The 21,005-nt window shown below is 42.9% G+C and overlaps 1 protein-coding gene across 4 annotated transcripts in view; it reads right to left on the bottom strand.

Annotated features, from left to right (window-relative positions):
- The window catches only part of baiap2 (BAR/IMD domain containing adaptor protein 2), a 95,028-nt gene extending 85,856 nt beyond the window's left edge, over positions 1-9,172 (bottom strand). For 2 of the 4 annotated variants that reach the window (XM_033044240.1, XM_033044241.1), the window contains exon 1: positions 8,854-9,172. In XM_033044240.1, the coding sequence (XP_032900131.1) occupies positions 8,854-8,901 (48 nt within the window). In that variant the 5' untranslated portion in view covers positions 8,902-9,172. The remainder of the gene's footprint in view (positions 1-8,853) is intronic. The other 2 variants (XM_033044238.1, XM_033044239.1) reach the window with 1 other exon arrangement.
- Between the last annotated feature and the right edge of the window lie 11,833 nt (positions 9,173-21,005).

A 21,005-nucleotide genomic window follows, 5' to 3' on the forward strand; every position in this document is an offset into this window, starting at 1 on the left:
ACTAATCTGTCAAAGTCAGTTATCAATTTTAAACCATATCAGTAATTATTCTAACTTTTCACCTCTATTACTCAAGTGCGAATATAATCAATTCACAATACATGGCTGTGAAAAGCTAAACAGACAGGTTTGCAGCCTTTGCAATATTTGCTTGAAATTCACCCAATTAATTTTGAAGCAATAAAAAGAGCTAAATAGACAATAGGTGCAGGAGTAGGCCATTTGGCCCTTCGAGCCAGCACCACCATTCACTGTGATCATGGCTGATCATCTATGATATGAACATGATATATTCATACCCAGGATGATAATTCTCACATACAAGGCACATTAAGCTTAAAGCACGTCAAGCTGGATAGGGTACAGGGATTTACAAGGATGTTGCCAAGGCCAGGTGGTCTGAGCTATAGGGAGAGGTCGAGCAAGCTAGGACTCTATTCCTTGGAGCGCAGGAAGATGATCTTATTGAGGTGTATAAAAACATGAGAGGAATAGATCGGGTAGATGCACAGAGTCTTGTGCCCAGAGTAGGTGAATTGAGGACCGAAGGACATAGGTTTATGGTGATGGGGGAAACAAAAAAATAGGAATCTGAGGGGTAACTTTTTCACAAAGGGTGGTGGGTGTACGGAACAAGCTGCCAGAGGAGGTAGTTGATGCAAGGACTATCCCGACATTTAAGAAATGGTTAGACAGGTACATGGATAGAACAGGTATGGAAGGATATGGATCAAATGCGGGCAGGTGGCACTAGTGTAGATGGGACATGTTGGCCGGTGTGGCCAAGTTAGGCCAAAGGCCTCTTTTTCCACACGGTTATCACACTATGACTATTACTCTCTTTACTGCCGAAATGTCTGGAACGGTTGTCGAAACGTTTGGAACTGCTGGAACTTTTGCAATGCAAAAAGCAAATTGTGCTTCATAAATCACAGGAGCAGAATTAGGCAAAATCGGCCATCGAGTCTATTCTGCCATTCAATCATGGCTGATCTATCTTTTCTTCTCAACCCCATTCTCCTGCCTTCTCCCCATAACCTTTGACACCTTTACTAATCAAGAACCTGTCAATCTTGGCATTAAAAACACCCAACGACATGGCCTCCAATTTAAATACTTAATCGAAACATGTGCATATATTATTACTGAAGTTAAAGCCTTGCTTGCACTAAACATAGAACGACCATCCAACTGACTATTGCAAGTATAGTTATGATAAGGGAAAACAATGTAAAGCAACCTCCACCGACTATCGTCAAATCAAAACCAGTTAGACAGGTACATGGATAGGACAGATTTGGGGGATATGGGCCAAACGCAGGCAGGTGGGACTAGTGTAGCTGGGATATGCTGGCCGGTGTGGGTATGTTGGTCTGAAGGCCTGTTTCCACGCTGTGTCACTCTATGAAATGGCATCAGAAAAGTAACTGTAATATGCCAATGGTTGTTTAGCGAACCAAAACTCAGCAATAGAGATATGGAAACATGATGGTAGTGTAAACATCAGCCGACTACAGATTGTTAATTCCCAACGCTATTATTAATGCAGCTAAGAGTCATCAAGGGGATTAATGATTGATACATCACAAATCTACTCACTGGGATGCTAACTTAACGACTGGGAAAGAAAATGGTTTGAATGTATGCAGCAAAATCACATGGCTTAATCAGCAGGTCTTATGTATGTATCCAACTACAAAGGGGTGTCTACCAGAGACAGTAGATATGCATAATGATTGGGGTGAATGTTCATCACCCAGAAAAGTGCTTATAAAAATATGCAGTTTTGTCAGTGATAGAACATAGAACAGTAGAGCACAAGAACAGGCCCTACAACCCATAATATCTGTGTCGAACATGATGCCAAGACCATCACTTATCTACCTGCACATAACCCATATCCCTCCATATCGCTAACCAAAAGTTTTTTTAAATGCCACTAACATACCTGCTTCAACCACCACGCCCAGTAAAGCGTTCCAGGCACTTTTATGTAAGAAAAGACTTGCCCCACACATCGCCATTAAACTTTGCCCCTCTCACCATAAAGCAATGCCCTCTAGCATTTAATGTACAGAAGCATCAGAAGAAACCAAGAGGTGATGAAAGAGGCCCAAAGTGGCCATTGGAAACAGACGAGACAAGTAAAACTGCAGAAGACCATTACGACATGGACTACTGAACTGTTCGTCCAATGTTGAGATGACAATATTTGTTACAAAAAAAACGCTCAAGCAGAATGTTACAAACTATGATTTTGACATGATAAAATATAACTGATCTGCTAAAATAGTGCTGTTACAAATCCATTGGAAAATCCAAGAGCTTCCTGTGACTTTCCTGCAACACCAAGAGGACAAAATGTTGTTCACCTCAGTGTTCCACTATATAATATTCTATGGTATTATAGGTTCATGGAGCTAAAACTGTAATAATAGCCATCCATCAGACTGCTTGGTGTATTATTTCAGATGGAACCAAGAAAGGAAAGTTGCTGTAATTTCTCACATATTAAGTATTGGAAATAAGTGTGGAGAAATAGCATGTGAATTTTAATCGAGACAAGAGGGGGGGGAAGGGGGTGGGGAAACTTGGGAGGTCAAATGCAAGAGAAAAGTATACAGTAAAAGGTAGGAACATTGATGTATATCGAGATATGTTGGGGTGTGTCCATAGCTTCCCGAAAGTGGCAACAGAAGTGGATAGGGTGGTAAAGAAAGAGTCCAACATACTTGCATTCATGAGTCGGGGAACATAGCATAAATGTCAGTAAGTTACATTAGAGCTGTATAAAACATGGGTGGGCCACACTTGGCCATTCCGGTCACCACATTATAGCCAAAATGAAGGCTTTGGAGAGGGTGCATGAGAATGCTCCATGAAGTGTATTAGGCATAAGGAGTGGACGGACTAACTCAGAATGTTTTTTCTGGAACATGGAAGGCTGAGGGGGCAACCTGACACACATAGGCTAGATAGTCAGGGTCTTTTTCTCAGGATGGAAATGTCAAAACTAGAGGACCTAGTTTTAAGGCGAGAGGGGGAAAGTTTAAAAGAGAAGTGCAAGGCAAGATTTTTGTCACACACACCCTGGCAGGCGGTAGAAGCAGACACAATAGCAATGTTTAAGAGGCATTTGGACAGACATGAACAGGCATGAAATAGCGGGATACGAGAAAATGGGATTAGTTACATTAGCATCATAGCTGGCGCAGAGATAGTGGGCCGAATAGCATGTCCCTGTATTGAAGACCAACACAAAAAGCTGGAGTAACTTAGCGAGTCAGACAGCTTCTCTGGAGAAAAAGAATAGGTGACATTTCGGGTTGAGACCCTTCTTCAGACTGAGAGTCAGGGGCTGCATTGTTTCCCTGCAAGTGCGAATGTTCAGAAGTTAGGCATTACTGAGGCCAGCATTTCTTGCTCATCCTTAAACGTTCTTAGTGAGTCACCTCCATGAACTGCTGCAGATCTCTAGTGATGCAATGATTTGTTGGTAGGGCAAACGCAAGGCTACTCCAATCTGCATAATGCTCCCTTGAGATCTGGTGATGCCTCTTCTTAGGATTTGCTTATGATCGCAAAGTTGATGGATTAACAGGAACAATTTCAACATGGAATCTTTGTATTTCTCAATTTATATCACAAGCTAATTGGGGATGAGAGGGAGGGATAGAAACAGCCAGTAATCAGCACACAGCAACGATAACAAACAATGCAATGTTTCTGAAGTCACCCAGCATGAATCACCCACAAATTGACTGTATTCCATTATGAATCCTTGCCAATTATTTTACTGTGAGCCTTAGCCTTCTTGTTCACACTTGAAAGAAAGCGCTGACTTAATGACTCACTACACTGGAGATAAAATATTCAGTGTTCAATGCGAGTGCACATCAATTTATCAGCACCTAAAGGCCAAAGTCAATCTGGCATCTCCCTGCTGTCGATTAGTAAATTGTATTATATTCAGGAAACAATCAAAACCAGTGAGATGTGAAAGCTAATGTTCTTTTTCAATAGCACTGCGATGGAGATGAGATAGCACCCCAATCATAGAAAGGCAAGGAAAAGATTCAAAACCCAAAATTGATCTGTTTCATTGCAATTGTTCATAATAAAACCAAATGTGCATTTAGTCAGTGCAAAACTGAGCCTATACCTTTAAAAGATGAGAAAAGGTCATATTAATGCTTAGTCTTCATCCAGGTCAAACAGACTGCAAACTGAAGCGCAAAACAATGCATGTCTCGTGTAGGCATTCTAACTCAAAGACCTGCCAGTCTTTTGACCTTGCTTTTAACTGGGCGACAAAACCTTATTTGGGAACTATGGAATGTCTCAGTTTACAAAACAACTTGATCTGAAGCCAAATTTATTTCTGATGAATCTCTATGAAACTAGCATTGACTCTGATGTTCTACGCCCCTCCTCAACATCAAAAGATTTATTTCCTTTGAATTCCTGCAGGACCAATTACATTTTTCTTACTTGAGTCAACGATTGTTACTTATTGTACTGTAAACTTAGCAAAGTTTATCACAAAACAAGCATTCTTAATGTACTGCACAAGAGTGTTGTATATAGGTACAACACTTTCTATCAGCTGGGGATATAAATAGAATGGTGCTTTCCCCCAAAACATGTTTTGGTTTTCCCAAAATCCAACTCACAAGATCGATCATTTGCCCAACAAATAACATGTACAGATTTAAAAATTCTTGCCAAACAAAAAAAGACTTGTTCAAAAGGGTGGCATGGTGGCGCAGCGGTAGAGTTGCTGCCTTACAGCGCTAGAGACCTAGGGTTGATCCAACTACAGGTGCTGTCTGTACGGAGTTTGTATGTTCTCCCCATGACCACCTGGGTCTACTCCTAGATTTTCAGTTTCCTCCCACACTCCAAAGTCATACAGTCTTGTAGGCTAATTCGCTTGGTATAAATGTAAATGTGTGTAGGATAGTGTTAAAGTATGGGGATTTGTGTGAAGGACCTGTTTCCGTGCTGTATCTCTAAATTAAACTTTTAAAAATTCAATAATAATTACGACAAGCTGCTAAGATTGTTGGCCATTAATTCTCCGGAGTCCAGCTTTCTGTTGTCCAATCTACTTGATTAACAAAATAATTTAAATTTTCTTCTAAAATGTATTAGTTTTCAAAAGATCAGAAATGCCGTTGAAGAATGAATAATGATTTCTGACCAAAAATAGCAAGGGCAAGTGGGAAGCAATTAAAAAACAGAAGCCAGAAAATTATGAGAAAAAAGGTTTTGCCTTTAAAACCTTTTAAGTGATTCCAAGTCCTATTAAGACTTTAAAATTCTCAAAACTTTCCAAAAGTTAAATTCCCCCAGCTAATGCCCAGGGGCATGTACATTCCCAAACTAGCAATATGGTTGCAGCTCTCATTAATCAACCTATTGTCACAAAGATGCTCTCCCTATTGCGACTCATGCTTTGCACAATGCCACTGTTACTGTGCCCTCCATAATGTTTGAGACATTTGGGTTCAGATTGGGTGACTGACTTGGCCACTCAAGAATTGACCATTTTTAGCTATGAAAATCTCTTTTGTTCCTTTAGCAGTATGTTTAGGATCATTGTCTTGCTGTAGAATGAAATGCCGGCCAATGTGTTTTGAGGCATTTGGTTGAACTTGAGCAGATAGGATGCGTCTACACACTTCAGAATTCATTATGCTAATACCATCAGCAGTTGTATCATCAATGAAGATGAGCCAGTACCTTCAGCAGCCATACATGCCCAGGCCATAACACCCAAACTACTGTGTTTCACATATGAGGTGATATGCTTTGGATCTCGGGCAGTTCCTTCTCTCCTCCATACTTTGCTCTTGCCATCACTCTGATATAAGTTAATCTTCATCTCAGCTGTCCACAAGACCTGTTTCCAGAACTGTGGTTGCTCTTTTAAGTACTTCTTGGGAAACTGTAACCCACCAACCCTATTTTTGCGGCTAACCAGTGGTTTGCATCTTGCAGTGTATACTCTGTATTTCTGTTCATGAAGTCTTCTGCGTACAGTGGTCATTGACAAATCCACACCTGACTCCTGAACAGTGTTTCTGATCTGTCGGCCACGTGTTTTGGGGTTTTTTCTTATTATAGAGAGAATTATTCTGTCATCAGCTGTGGAGGTCTTCCTTGGCCTGCCAGTCCCTTTGCGATTAGTAAGCTCACCAGTGCATTCTTTCTTCTTAATGGTGTTCCAATCAGTTGATTTTGGTAAGCCTAAGGTTTGGCTGATGTCTCTTAACAGTTTTATTCTTGTTTCTCAGTCTCATGATGGCTTCTTTGACTTTCATTGGCACAACTTTGGTCCTCATGTTGATTAACAGCAATAAAAATTTCCAAAGATGATGGAAAGACTGGAGGAAAGACTAGGTGCTGAGATGTCTTTTATACCTGCATTAAGGAGGCAATTAAACACACCTGAGCAATTACAAACGCCTGTGTCCCAAACATTATGGTGCCCTGAAAAAAAGGGGGGGGAAACCTATGTATAAACACAGCTGTAATTTCTACATGATGAAACCAAAATGTATAAAAATGACCTTTAATAAAATCTGACAATGTGCACTTTAACCACATGTGATTTTTTTCTATTACAAATCTCAAATTATGGAGTACAGAGGCAAATAAATAAATGATGGGTCTTTGTCCCAAACATTATGGAGAGCACTGTATGTGTCAGGACAGCCAGCTGAAGTTTGGCTAAGAATCAATAAAGCAACCCACTCAATATGCTGCTACTCACAACGAATCTCAATTCTGTGGCACTTCGATGGTCAGAGCCAAATACCGTTCTGTTTAAATTGGCATCTCCAGTTTTTCTGTTCCCAAGTCCCAACTGATTACTCATCAACCATTTCTGTGCCATTGGCATTTTGTGCTCTCCATCCTCTGCACTAACAGCAGACTTCTTCCAAAAAACATTTGAAATTAAGTCTAAAAACAGCCAGCACAAATTTTATTGCATTTTAATTTGATGGCATCAGCAAAGAATGTGGTGGCATCGATGCATTCCTTGCTGGTTTACAAAAAAAAAAAAAAAAGATGCAAAGTACTGGAGGAACTCAGTGTGTCAAGCAAAATCTCTGGAGAACATGGATAGGTGGCATCTCAGATTGGGACTCTTCTTCAAATTCATAATACATTGATGTATTAGACAGAGGTATTATATTTGAAGTTTATTATAGAGCTGACATTTGTGATGCCAGTGTTACTGTTTCTTTTTACAATGACAAGTTAATCAGGCAATTCCAAGCAGGCTTATTTCCAATGACATGTTTCTTTTTACAATGACAGGTTAATCAGGCAGCTCCAAATACACAACACAAGGTTTGAAATAAGATCCTTAGCAGGACGGTGCTGATAACGCCTACTGCAGAACTCATAAAACTGGATCATCAATTTTCATTGGAAAAAAGACATGGGTTAGAGCAATGTTCACATACTGCAGATAGATTTCTCACATGCATTTTGAATTGAGATGCAAGTCTAAGATTATTTTGGCACTCATGAACAGTTCTCTCCGAGCAATCCTTGGAGAGTACCTCCAAAATTATCCTCTGTTGGAAATTATACCATTTCCCAAAGATCAGGTAGTGGTTACATTAATCTATCTTATAACTTTAGCTGTTGTTAAATGAAGTGAAAAAAAGTTACCCAGCAAGATCAATTTCAAAAAGCAGAACGATTTTAAACCCAATTGGAAAGTTATAGTTATTTACGACCAAGGTGGATTGAGTATATCCTCTGGGGCAGACTGCTATCATGTTATTAACAAACATTTCGCATTCCAAAACAGGCATTTAAAAAAAAAAATCACTCAAGCTAGGAATTGATCGGGCGCATCATTCTAGATTTTAAAACAGTTTGTTCAAACTATACTGGAAAAAAATGCTAACAATACCCTCTTACAATTAAAATTATTCTTACACTAACTGCATGCAGATTCATGAGCAATTTTCACCAAGCCCTTCCAATGTAAAGAAACTTTAAAAATATATGAAGGTGTGTACAACAAATTGCCCAATGTCAGTTCAAAGCTACAATGATTAACAAAACGAGTTATTTCATGACACCAATTAGATCCCACACCCAAGTCCGCAACCAAACCAACCCTCCTCCCCAAATAAAAAGATTCATCTAGATCCTTCCATTCCAACTCCTCCCTGAGAATCACAAGATCACTCGAACTAAACATTGTAAAAGTGTAACAAAAAAGTTCAAATGCACTTGCGGGTTACTTAATTAAAATATAATCATGTAAATACGTTTACGTGCCAAATTAAAGCAGACATCGCATTCCTTAGTTTGCATATTTTAACAATTGCCACACCCGGGGAGCATGTAATACTTAAAAACGCAAGTTTTAAAGATAAAGAAAAGGGCGTTTTTGAGAAGCAGCGCGGTCTGCAGTGCTGGTATAAGGGGTGGGGTGGGTGCGAGCATAGATCTTATAGCGGAGCTGCTATAAGATCTTTGGGTGCGAGGGTCGGGAGGAGGTAAAAGGGAAGTTGGAGGCGGGAGGGAGGTGAAGGGGACAGGGGAGGTGCAAGGCTGGGGAAGTTGGAGGTGAAGGGTGCAGGGTGCAGGGTTGGGTAAGGAGAGGTTCGAAGACTGGGGACGGAGAGGGTGTAAAGTAAGACTGAGGGAAGTTGGCGGTGGGAGGTGAAGGGACAGACTGGGTGCTGGGCTGGGATAGGGTGCAAGGCTGGAGAAGTTGGTGGATGGGGGTGAAGGAGGCAGGGTACAGGGCTGGGACGGGGTGTAAGGCTGGAGAAAGTTGGTGGTGAAAGGAAGGGGCCGGTCAATGGCCACACTCACCTTGTAGACGCCCTCGGTCATTCTGTGCACCTCATCTGTGCGGGACATGGCGGCGGCGGCTGCTGCTGCTGGTTCTCCTCTCAGTCAGCACCCAGCAAGTCACAAGAGTAATCTAAAACAAAGTTACTCCGCGCCGCGTTTAAAAAGCCTCTCTCGCCCCCTGAAACTTTTTTTTCTCTTTCTCTCTCTCTCTCACACACACACTTGCTTTTGACAGTAAAACCTCCAAGACGCCCCCGGTGCTTCTCCGCCAGCGAGCGTCGCCTAGGAACGCGAGTGAGGAGGAACCTCCCGGCGACGACAACCTAACCCGACTGCACAGGAGGAGTCGCCCAGCCTGAGCCCGCCCTCCTCCCCCCGCTATTGGCCCGGCTGGCGGAACCCCGCGCGGCCATTGGCCGCTGCCACCATCAATCACCGCAACTCCCGCCCCCTGCCTAGTCGCAGTCGGTTGAGCCGACACTCGTTGACGTCACGGCCTACGCTCCCCGGGCTCCCGGAGAAGGTTTGCAGCGCAGCAAGCAGCAGACAAAATAAAAAATCCTTTTTAAAATTCATGTAAAAAACGCAAACTAATTCCATAGCAACCAAGGTTGCAAACTGTATTAGAATTCCCCTTCGTTTGCATAAGAGTGTGAAACAAATAGGTAACATTGGCAGCAAATGCAAGTTTTTTTTAAACTGGTGGTTATAGTCATAGACCACTGGTGGTCATACTTTTTTTGAAGCATTCGTAGAAGGGGCAAAAAAAAGTAATAACTGCAAATCAATCTAATGTGAGCTCATCTGTGGGCATGATGAATCATTCCTAACCAGCGTTGACTCAGATGCTAAGGCATGACTCTCCCAATGCCTCTACTTTATATTAATGTCATTCCAAACTAATCAGCATATGTGATTTACTGCGAATTTTTAATCCAAAAAGCCAGATTGCAGATTGTGGCAGTACTCTTTTAAATCGTGTTACACGGTTTGCTGCTACTGCAAATTTATTCAAAGATTTTCACCAGCTGCAAGTTAATCATTTAATTTTCTTGATTTGGTGAACAGAAATGGTAAAAGCCCAGATCTCCTATTCCATGGCTCCCCCTTCAAGGAAACTCCTCCATTTTTTAGCAACAAAAGGCACAGTTTGTAAATCCTTGTAAGTTTATTTTCCGGAAATCAGTGTCTGTGTACTTCAGTGATCTGCAGCCATTAGAATCCCCATTTCTTAATTAAATGCTGACATTGGAAAATGTGGTGGAAGTTTTCCTCTACTTTTACGCTTTGCTGCAATTGCAACTCAAATTTCACTGCACCAATTGGTGTATGTGACAATAAATGTCCTTTGTCCTTTGGTGCAGCTTTATAGGATGCTGCAAATGAAGAAATTCAGTTCTGGGGAAACTCAGCAGGTGAGGCAGCATGTCTGGAGAACATGGATTGGCAATGTTTGAAGTCAGGATCCTTATTCAGACTGACATAGTAGGGGGAAGAAAGCTGGAAGAGAGATGGGGGCAGGAGAGAGAGCTTAATAGGGCTCTTAAAGATAGCGGAGTCAGAGGACATGGGGGGAAGGCAGGAACGGGGTACTGATTGTGGATGAACAGCCATGATCAGGGTAGGCAAGGTAGGCACTGCCTTCCCTGACTAAACCCGGGTCTCTGGCGCTGTAAGGCAACAACTCTACCGCTGCGCCACCCTAAATTTTGTTAAGGAACAAACGTTCATGCTAAGCACCGATGCCGATGACCTCTGGTATTTGGATCGCTCAGTGTTGGACTTGGTGTTGAGACTCCCTGATATTTTCCACGGCCTCTAATATACCCTGTTTCAAATAAATATTTCAATCTACTGACTAGTTTGTGCCACACCTTACAATCTTGAACAACCTGTTCCTAATTATTGGCATCAATGTTGCAGAAACGCCCAGTTGATTTCAGTTGTCCTTGAACACCTCTTTTGGTTTTCACGAATGCTTCAAGGCGCTTTACATCGCATTATTCATTCACTCCTCAGTCACACTCGGTGGTGGTAAGCTACTTCTGTAGCCACAGCTGCCCTGGGGCAGACTGACGGAAGCGTGGCTGCCAATCTGCGCCTACAGCCCCTCCGACCACCACCAATCACTCACACACATTCACACACAGGCAAAGGTGGGTGAAGTGTCTTGCCCAAGGACACAACGGCAGTATGCACTCCAAGCGGGATTCGAACCGGCTACCTTCCGGTTGCCAGCCGAACACTTAGCCCATTTTGCCATCTGTCATTCTATTAGGTACACCAAAATGCTGGAGAAACTCAGCGGGTGCAGCAGCATCTATGGAACGAAGGAAATAGGCAACGTTTCGGGTCGAAACCCTTCTTCAGACTGACATTCTATTAGCCCTGTTCCACGGTACGAGTTCATTCCAAGTGCTCTCCCGAGTTTAAAAAAAAATCAAACTCGTAGTAAGCACGGAGAATGAAATTAGCGGGTACATCGGAGCTTGGGGACGTCTCTTAGCGGCTCGTAACGCTAACGGCAGGTACTCGGGAAGACTCGCTAACGGCAGGTAAGCACGGGAAGACTCGTGAAGATTTTTCAACATGTTGAAAAATGTTCACGAGAGCCTCGAGTACCGACGAGCGGCCATTACCGTAAATCTCCGAGTTCGAATCAGGGCAAACTCGGGAGAGCTCTTGGAATGAACTCGTACCGTGGGACAGGGGTTTAACCACGTGTCCTGACAATCTCAGTTACGACAAATAATACTCACAATTTGCATCCGTAACACTATAAGACATACAATGCCCTCCATAATGTTTGGGACAAACACCCATCATATATTTATTTGCCTCTGTACTTGTACGCTTACTCTTTGAAAGAACTGTTCAAATTCTTTCACTCTCCCCTGCCTTTTATATGTAGCCCTTCAAAATTCCCTGTATAAAAAAAAGTAATTTGATTCCCATTTGAAAACCATTAATGAATTTGCTTCTAAATCCTGTATCGGATATCACAACTTGCTCCATTAAACACCCCCATCCACCTCTGATGGGACATTTCATGTAGCATTGTGTGATATCCTGAAAGGGGTTAGAAGTAAATTTGTTAATGGTTTTCAATGCCATTGTTCTTGAAGAAGGGTCCTGACCCGAAACGTCACCCAGAATTTTTCATAGAAACATAGAAAATAGGTTTAGGTGTAGGCCATTTGGCCCTTCGAGTCAGCACCGCCATTCAATATGATCATGGCTGATCATCCAAAATCAGTACCCCGTTCCTGCTTCCTCCCCATATCCATTGATTCTGTTAGCACGAAGAACTGTATCTAACTCTCTCTTGAAAAGCTTTTCTCCAGAAAAGCTGCCTGACCTGCTACATTACTCCAGCACTTCGTGTCTATCTTCGGTATAAACGAGCATCTGCATTTCCTTTCTACACACTATGCCTGCTCCACTGCAAAATCTCCTCAAGGTCATAAAGAATAGGAGCAGAATTAGGCCATTCGGCCCATCAAGTCTACTCCGCCAGTCAATCATGGCTGATCTATCTCTCCCTGCTAACCCCATTCTCCTGCCTTCTCCCCATAACCTCTGACACCCGTACTAATCAAGGTGTGCCTACTACAAATAAGTTCTCCTCTCTCAGACGGCAGTTCTGTGGGATCCTCTCTCACTGCTCCCACTCTGCGATTCCTACTGCTCTACAACCATGTTTTAACCCGGAGTGTCTGAAGAAGGGTTCTGACCCGTAAAGTCTCCCATCCTTTTTCTCCAGAGATGCTGCCTGACCCACTGAGTTACTCCAGCACTTTGTGTCTATCTACAGTATAAACCAGCATTTGCAGTTCCTTTCCACACATTCTTGAGCTCTGGGTCTTTTATCCTAATTACTTTAAATCTAACTATCCAGAGCCCACATCATGTTGAGGTTTCTGAAATCTCTCCTTTGCCTTCTGTGTTCCAAAGAGAATGGTGTCAGATTTTTCCACTTTTCAGTATTCCTGATGTAGGTCATTTAAAGATTTGACATCCTTCCTGAAATGTGGTTCCCAGAATTGGACACAATAAATAGTGCAGTTGAGACACAACCCATGATTTATAGATTAGCACAGTTTCCTAGCATTTGGCCACAATGCCTCTATTTATAAGCCATTTATATTCTCTTAAGAGAATATACAGTCAAGTCAACATGTTTAGCCACATTAAAAAGATTTTCTTTTGGTTCACCTTGACCTATTTTTAAAATATATAATTTTCAAACTCTGCAGAAATAAGAGTATGTGATGAATTTGCAAGTAAGTGAACACATTTCCTTTTCCATTGTTAAACTGAGACTGAGATGTTAAAAAAGATCATCAAATGTTCTACTTATTATTTTACGCTTTGAAAGTTCAGCACTTCCAAAACAATGAGTGAATGAAATAAAGGAAACTGTCAAATCATTAAAAAAGTATCATAAAATACTGCAGGTGCTGGAAATCTGAGATAAAATGCTAAAAATACCCAGCAGATCAGGCAGTATCTTTACATTAGAGATTCCGCGTAGTCACAGGCCATTTGGCTCACCAGGTCCATGTCGACGAGCGTACACCAACACTATCCCAGACACGAGGGACAATTTACAGAAGCCAATTAACCTACAAACCTGTACGTCTTTGGAATGTGCGAGGAAACTGGAGCACCCGGAGAACGTACAAACTCCGTACGGACAGCACCCGTAGTCAGGATCGAACCCGGGTCTCCAGTGCTGCATTCGCTGTAAGGCAGCAATTCCTTTGCTCTTTGCTCACCACCCTGCACTCTTCCCCATCCCAGTACACAAACATTTCTCCCACCCTCTCCCACCTTCCCCAGTCACTCTGCTCCTTTCCCCTCGTCTCCTATCACGGATTCCCCATTTACTTTAATCCTCCTACTTTTCCCTCCCCCCCCCCCCATCCCCTTCCACCCATATCCCTTCCTCCGGATTCACACTTCACTGCTCCTTTTTCTCTCCGTATTTTACACCCTTTTGTCTCATTTTCACCCCCAGCCTTTGTCACTTCTTCCATCCCTCCCCCCTCCTTTAGCCTATATCGACCTATTGTTGGAGACCCTCGGGCTATCTTTAATCTAACTTTCCTGGACTTTATCTTGCACTAAACATTATTCCCTTTATCCTATAGCTGTACACTGCAGACAGCTTAATTGGTACTAATCATGTATAGTCTTTCCACTGGCTGGGTAGCACTCAACAAAAAGCTTTTCACTGCACCTTGATACACATGATAATAACTAATTATTTGCCAGACTTTGTCCCACCTCCAACCTCAATTTCCAACTTTTTCCCCATCTTACTCCAATCAGTCTGAAGACGGGTCCTTCAACCCTCAGCGTTGCCTGCCCATTCCCTCCACAGATGCTACCTGACCCGCTGAGTTCCTCCAGCACTTTGTGTTCTACTCAAGACTCCAGCATCTGCAGTCTCTTGTGTCTACCTTGCTCTGGCTGGTTTCTTAAAGTTAATATGTAATTGATGCTGATCTTTATTTTCTTCACCGAGTAATTGAATAGGGAATTTTGTTTCCTCCCATAAAGAGGTGATGTCAAGCATTATTCTCGATTAACATAACTACTACTTGGGCTTCTTGGCGGGGATTGTTTTCTTTGCTCTTTTAGGCAATCAAGCAACCTGAAGCGTGACTGTAAGCATTTAAATCTGAGATAGACACAAAGTGTTGGAGCATCATTTATGTGACAGGCCGGTAGTGACTGACACGTGACTGTTGCGCGCGTCATCGTGTGTCCGCACAGTCGTCTGGAGCGCGTGACGTCATTTGAATGCCCAGTTTATGATATTTGTGATATTTATGGTGATTTTCTAAAATGTTCCAGTTTCTTGAGTGGTGCTAGCAATTGGAAAAACTGCAGCTGTAATGCCCCTATTCATAAAAAGAGGTGAATGAAAAGTAGCAAGCTGCAGACCAACTTAATCTGTGGGAAGGAACTGCAGATGCTGGTTTAAATTGAAGATAGACACAAAATGCAGGAGTAACTCAGTGGGACAGACAGCATCTCTGGAGAGAAGGAATGGATAATGTTTCAGTCTGCAGAAGTGTCTCGACCTGAAACGTCACTCTGTCCCACTTGGCCGTCATTTACGCGACAGGCCGGTGGCGCGCGAAGATTTCGTGCAGCACGAAGTCCTGGCGCGCTGCGCGGTACCGCTCGCAACTCCACACTCCTCCACGCCACTCCATGCGCCCGTCCCGCGCTACCCACACGCTACCAGGTCGCGTAAATGGCATGCAAATGACGGCCAAGTGGGACAGGCCCTGAACTCAGCAGGTCCGGCAGCATCTCTGGAGAAAAAGAAGAGGTGACGTTTCGGGTTGGAACCCTTCTTCAGATCCCAAAACATCACCCATCCATTTTCTCCAGAGATGCTGCCTGACCCACCCAGTACTTTGTGAGTATCTACGGTATAAACCAGCATCTTCAGTTCCTTCCTAAACATTTAAATCTAGTCTTGGTGCAAAAAACATGTATCATCATAGACAATAGGTGCAGGAGTAGGCCATTCGGCCCTTCGAGCCAGCACTGCCATTCAATGTGATCATCAGTACCCCGTTCCTGCCTTCTCCTCATATCCCCTGACTCCGCTATCTTTAACAGCCCTATCTAGCTCTATCATGAACAGTGCTTTGGATATGTTCTGTACCTTCACACAACTAGTATCCCTCTCCCCTTTCAGTCCGAAGAAGGGTTTCAACCCGAAACGTCACCTATACCTTTTCTCCAGAGATGTTGCCTGACCCGCTGAGTTACTCCAGCATTTTGTGTCTATCATTGTAAGCAGGATCCTTCCCTCATACTTCCAGTCCCTGTGGATGGAACCTGATCAGGTAAGTAATAAGACTTTGCAGTGGTAGGCTGCTCTGATTAAAATAGCTACATTCCATCACTGTATCACAATACCCGTGACAGCCAATTATATTTACCTCTTACCCACCTGAGCCGAAGATCAGGAAGCATAATTTCTCCCTAAGGGGAATGAAGATTGCACTCTCTGGTCAGGCAAACTATGAAAATACCTAACGCCAGTGAATAAATGTTTTTCCGGGTTGAATTCCCCAGTTGCTGCCTATACACTGGAGTACTGTGAGGCTTGCTGCGAATCCTCCAGCACAGCCTTTCCACTGATTGAGATGTTCTGTTTGCTTATTTTCTGAATGCTGTTCAGAGCCAGATTTTGTGCATTTCTTTCCATTCCCGCCCCTTGTTTACAGTCCTTTGTGAACTCTCTACGGAAAGGCACCTGGCTCCACACAACGCCTTTCTCCGCTAACCTAGGCTGGGAGTCGGCGAGGTGCATAGGAGCATAATGTCAACCCAGCCATTTCCACTTCAGTATCTGCTGAAGGTTTTTACCTGCTTGATTTAAACCACTGCTTTTCAAATTTAGTTCTGAGATATAGCATGGAAACAGGCCCTTCGGCCCACTGAGTCCACGCCAACCGTATATTACACCTGACTGTCTAAACGCAGTGTTATTGACGTCTCAGATTCATCAGCTAGCCCAGGAGACAATATGTGCAGCAGTACATAATTCGTAACCCTCTCTGGGATCACATAATTGCTTTGAAAGAATGAAAAAAATACAACATGAAAACAGGCCCTTCAGCCCACCAAGTCCACGCCAAATATCAATCACCTGTTCACATTGGTTCTATGCTATCCCACTTTCTCATCCACTCCCTGCACACTGTTATTTACAGAGACCAATTAATCTACAAACCCGCACATCTTTGGGATGTGGGAGGAAACCAGAGTCTGAAGAAGGATCCCAACCCGAAACGTCAACCATCCTTTTTCTCCAGAGATTCTGCCTGACCCGCCGAGTTACTCCAAGACTTTGTGTCCACCTTCAGTGAAATGGGTTGATTGCAAACTCAAAAATGCAAATATTCGTTGATGAGTTCAATATTATAATTATTTTTTGCAAAATGTTTGGGCAAATAAAAGCAAAAAGGGTGGAAAAAGATTAAGTAAAATATTTTTTTATTTACAAATAGTTGACTGTGAAATCCAACCAAATTTAACCTGACATAGACTCTTCCCAAATGAAAAACAGAATGTTGGAAATACCCAAGAGGTCAGGCAGCATCTGTGGAAAAAGAAACAAGAGTTAGTGTTTCAGGATGAAGATATTTTACTCAGATTCTCTTTTCATAGATTCTGCTTAATATGATGAGTGTTTCCATCATTTCCTCAGTTTATTTCTACATTTGTTGTGAATCACATACTGTACTGTCGCAACGTTTAAGACATATTCAGACATATAGATGGATAGGACAGGTTTGGAGGGATATGGACCAAACACAGGCAGGTGGGACTAGTGCAGTAGGGACATGTTGGTCGGTGTTGGCAAGTTGGGCCGAGGGGCCTGTTTCCCCGCTGTAAAACTCTATGATTAACTCCCCGATCTAATTCAAAACCAATACAAGTCACGGGAGTAGAATTAGGCCATTCGGCCCATCGACTCTACTCTGCCATTCAATCATGGCTGATCTCTGCCTCTTAATCCCATTTTCTTGCGTTCTTCCCCATAACCCATGACACCCGTTCGAATCAAGAACTTGTGGAAATCTGTCGATGTAATACGCTGGATATGCTCGGCAAATCGGGAGGTGTTTGTGGAGAGAAAATAGTCAGGGTAATAATACTTCATTAGAAATATTCCAATGTCACACAAAACTTTAACTGCATTTCGCTTTCCACAGGTGGTGTTTTGACCTACCAAATATTTCCACAACTTTCTGTCACCATTTCTGATTTGGTATTTTAACAGTAAAACTTTGTATTGTGTACAAATTCCTGTCAAATTTGACAACTTTAATTTTGCTGACATGAAATTGTTCAGCACTGCCCAGATGATATCTATTGGAACAAAGAATAGTTGATTTCACATGGGAACACACAGAATGCATTGGGATCAACACCAAGAAATGGTCGGATATGTTTGGGTCCACTGTTGTACTGTTGACTACTGAGAGTAGGGAAGATTCAAACAAGAGGACATGACTTGAGAATTAAGGGACAGAAGTTTAGGGGTAACATGAGGGGGAACTTCTTTACTCAGAGAGTGGTAGCTGCGTGGAATGAGCTTCCAGTGAAGGTGGTGGAGGCAGGTTCGATTTTATCATTTAAAAATAAATTGGTAATTCGAATTTCACTGTACCTTAATTGGTACATGTGACAATAAACTAACCTTAACTTTGAAACCTTGAACTTGGGTCCGTTTCTGAAGTGCCTATACAGACATTATCGAATTGCAGTGGCAACATCAGTCCAGCCTTGTACACTGATTGTCCAGTGAACTCCCTGACTTCGATTCAGCAAAAGCTTTTTCACTGTACCCCACTACACGTGACAATAAACTAAACTAGATACAGTTCAACAAAACACACAGTGTTCACAGAAAAGCCAATTGCTTCCAGAAATCAATTTTCAACTCCTAAATACAATGCAGGACTGAAAACCACTGAGGTAAACATTTGAATTTCCAATCTAAAGGTTTTGCTTTGAGTTCTAATTATACAAATTAAATTTGCATACAAATCCCTTGCACATTAATGTGCAAACCAACTCACTTCTATCATTTTATAGAGAACAACTCTTAGGATAGGGAATTTTCCCTTATGTCCCATTAATTAAATTGGTGCTTGCAGGATTTGGCTGGAGGAAGCCTTCCTTGCATCCTCCGCATTTTACATCATCACTTTAACCTGACGAGTACAGACACAAAATGTTACCAGGCAGCATTCAGCTGTAAAATAAAAACATCTTTAAAATATTCCAGCTGGAGCCTCCAGAGTGAAATGCAAAACAGTTTTTGTTTTAATCCATATATCTTTCGGGGGGGATGTAGCCTGCTTCCAGCTCCCGATGGCATGCTCGATGTTGGAACTATGTAAGGATGACACAGGAAGCAACGTAATGAAAAACCAGCAAACGTAATGAGTGTTGGAATGGGAATCCTAAATATACAGAAAATACAGGAAGCCTTCAGTAGTTCAGGCAGCACATAGGAGCTAGAAATAGAGTTAATGTTTCATGTGCTTTAAATATTAAAAAATGTTTGTCTCTCCAAAAACAGCCTCATTTACTGAATAATTCAACTTTTTACTTTCATTTATACTGCAGTCTTCACATCTCCTTCAGAACGGAGCACAGCACTTTACATCCACCGAATACTTTGGAATATATTCGAAATATACTACTTCTCAATGGCACAGTGTGCTAGGGTCTCTTTCTTACATTTCGGGAATGATTTGGTTTTAAATAGTGAAGGTGGTTTAAAACAAAATACAAAGTGCTGGATTAAGTCAGCGGGTCAGGGCAGCATCTCTGGAGAACAAGAATGGGAGACTTGACGGGTCGGGACCCTTCTTCAGACTCTCCGGGTTAAAACATGGTGGTAGAGCAGTAGGAATCGCAGAGGGGGAGCAGTAAGAGAGGGTCCCACAGAACTGCCGTCTGAGAGAGGAGAACTTCTTTGAAGTAGGCACACCTTCTCGGTTAGAACAGGTGTCAGAGGTTATGGGGAGAAGGCAGGAGAATGGACAGGCGATGGCGCGGGTTGGAACCCTTCAGATTGATGTCGGTCCTCCTGACCCAAAAGAGTCTAGGGTGGCACGGTGGCGCAGCGGTGGAGTTGCTGGGACCCTGGTTCAATCCTGACTACGGGTGCTGTCTGTACGGAGTTTGTACGTTCCCCGTGACCGCGTGGGGTTTTCCCGGGTGCTCCAGTTTCCTCCCACACTCCAAAGACGTACAGATTTGCAGGTTAGGCACTGCAACGGGTGGTGAAAACCGCTCAGCACATCATCGGTGCCCCGCTCCCTGCCATGGATGCCCTCCACCGCAAACGGTGTCTGAGACGGGCCGGGAAAATCATCAAGGACCCCTCTCACCCTAACCATGGACTATTTGCCCTCCTCCCATCAGGGACGCGGTACAGGAGCCTCAGGTCTCGCACAAGCAGGCTGAGGAACTGTATACAAAAATTAATTTCGCTGTACCTCGGTACATGTGACAAATAAAGTACCATTATAATGCGATTCTAGCATCTGCTGTTCTGCCCTCTCCGTGACCAGAGAACGGACCTGACCTCCCATCTACCTCATTGGGAACCTTTGAACTATCTTCAATCGGACTTTATCTTGCACTAAATGTTGAGTTAGTTATTGTCACGTGTACCGAGGTACAGCGAAAAACTTTTGTTGTGTGCTAACTAGTCAGCGGAAAGACAATACACGATTACATTCGTGCCGTCCATAGGGCACAGATGCAGGATAACGGGAATAATGTTTAGTACAAGATAAGGTCCAGTAATGTCTGATCAAAGATAGCCTGAGGGTCTCCAATGTGGTAGTTAGTAGCTCAGGACTGCCCTCTAGTTGTTGATAGGGTGGTACAGTTGCCTGATAACAATGTTCTACCATTTATCCTGTACCTGTACACTGTGGACGGTTGGATTGCAATCATGTGTAGTCGTGGATAGCAAGCAGCAACATAAAGCTTATCTCTGTACCTCGATACACGTGATAATAACAAACTAAACGTGTCTGAAGAAGGGTCTCGACCCGAAACACCACCCATTCCTTCCATCCAGAGATGCTGCCTGTCCCACTGAGTTCTCAAGCATTTTGTATCTATCTTGTGTGTCTCCCTGGTCCCCTCTCCCTCCAATTTAGGATGACAGGTGCAGTCGTGAGCCCAACACGTTATCACTCTCTGCCTGGAAAACACAGTCAGCCCGTAGGTAGATGGGTGGGTGGGTGGGAAAGTGTGGTTCCCGTCTGCTCACAACGCCTCCACACCAACACACAAAGCTAACAGCACATAAGCAGTGTTACTCCGTTTGTAATTAACATTTCATTATACATCAACTATCTTTCATTTGGCAAATTACTCCTGTCAGAGTCCCAATGCCACTGATCCTATAATGAACAGCACTGAATGAGAGCTGCCGTCTCTTGAGCTGTGCTGCTAATATCTATTCTTTCTGATCACACCAACTGTAAATTATACTTGACTCTCTTAACACATTGCCACTGATGTTCCACATTCACCGGGTAGCTCAAAATTGTCGGGAAGATAATAAGGCAGCTGTACACAATTAGTAACCCTCTCTGGGA

This window comes from Amblyraja radiata, chromosome 26 (assembly GCF_010909765.2).
Source record: "Amblyraja radiata isolate CabotCenter1 chromosome 26, sAmbRad1.1.pri, whole genome shotgun sequence".
In the NCBI taxonomy this organism is placed as follows: Eukaryota; Metazoa; Chordata; class Chondrichthyes; order Rajiformes; family Rajidae; genus Amblyraja; species Amblyraja radiata.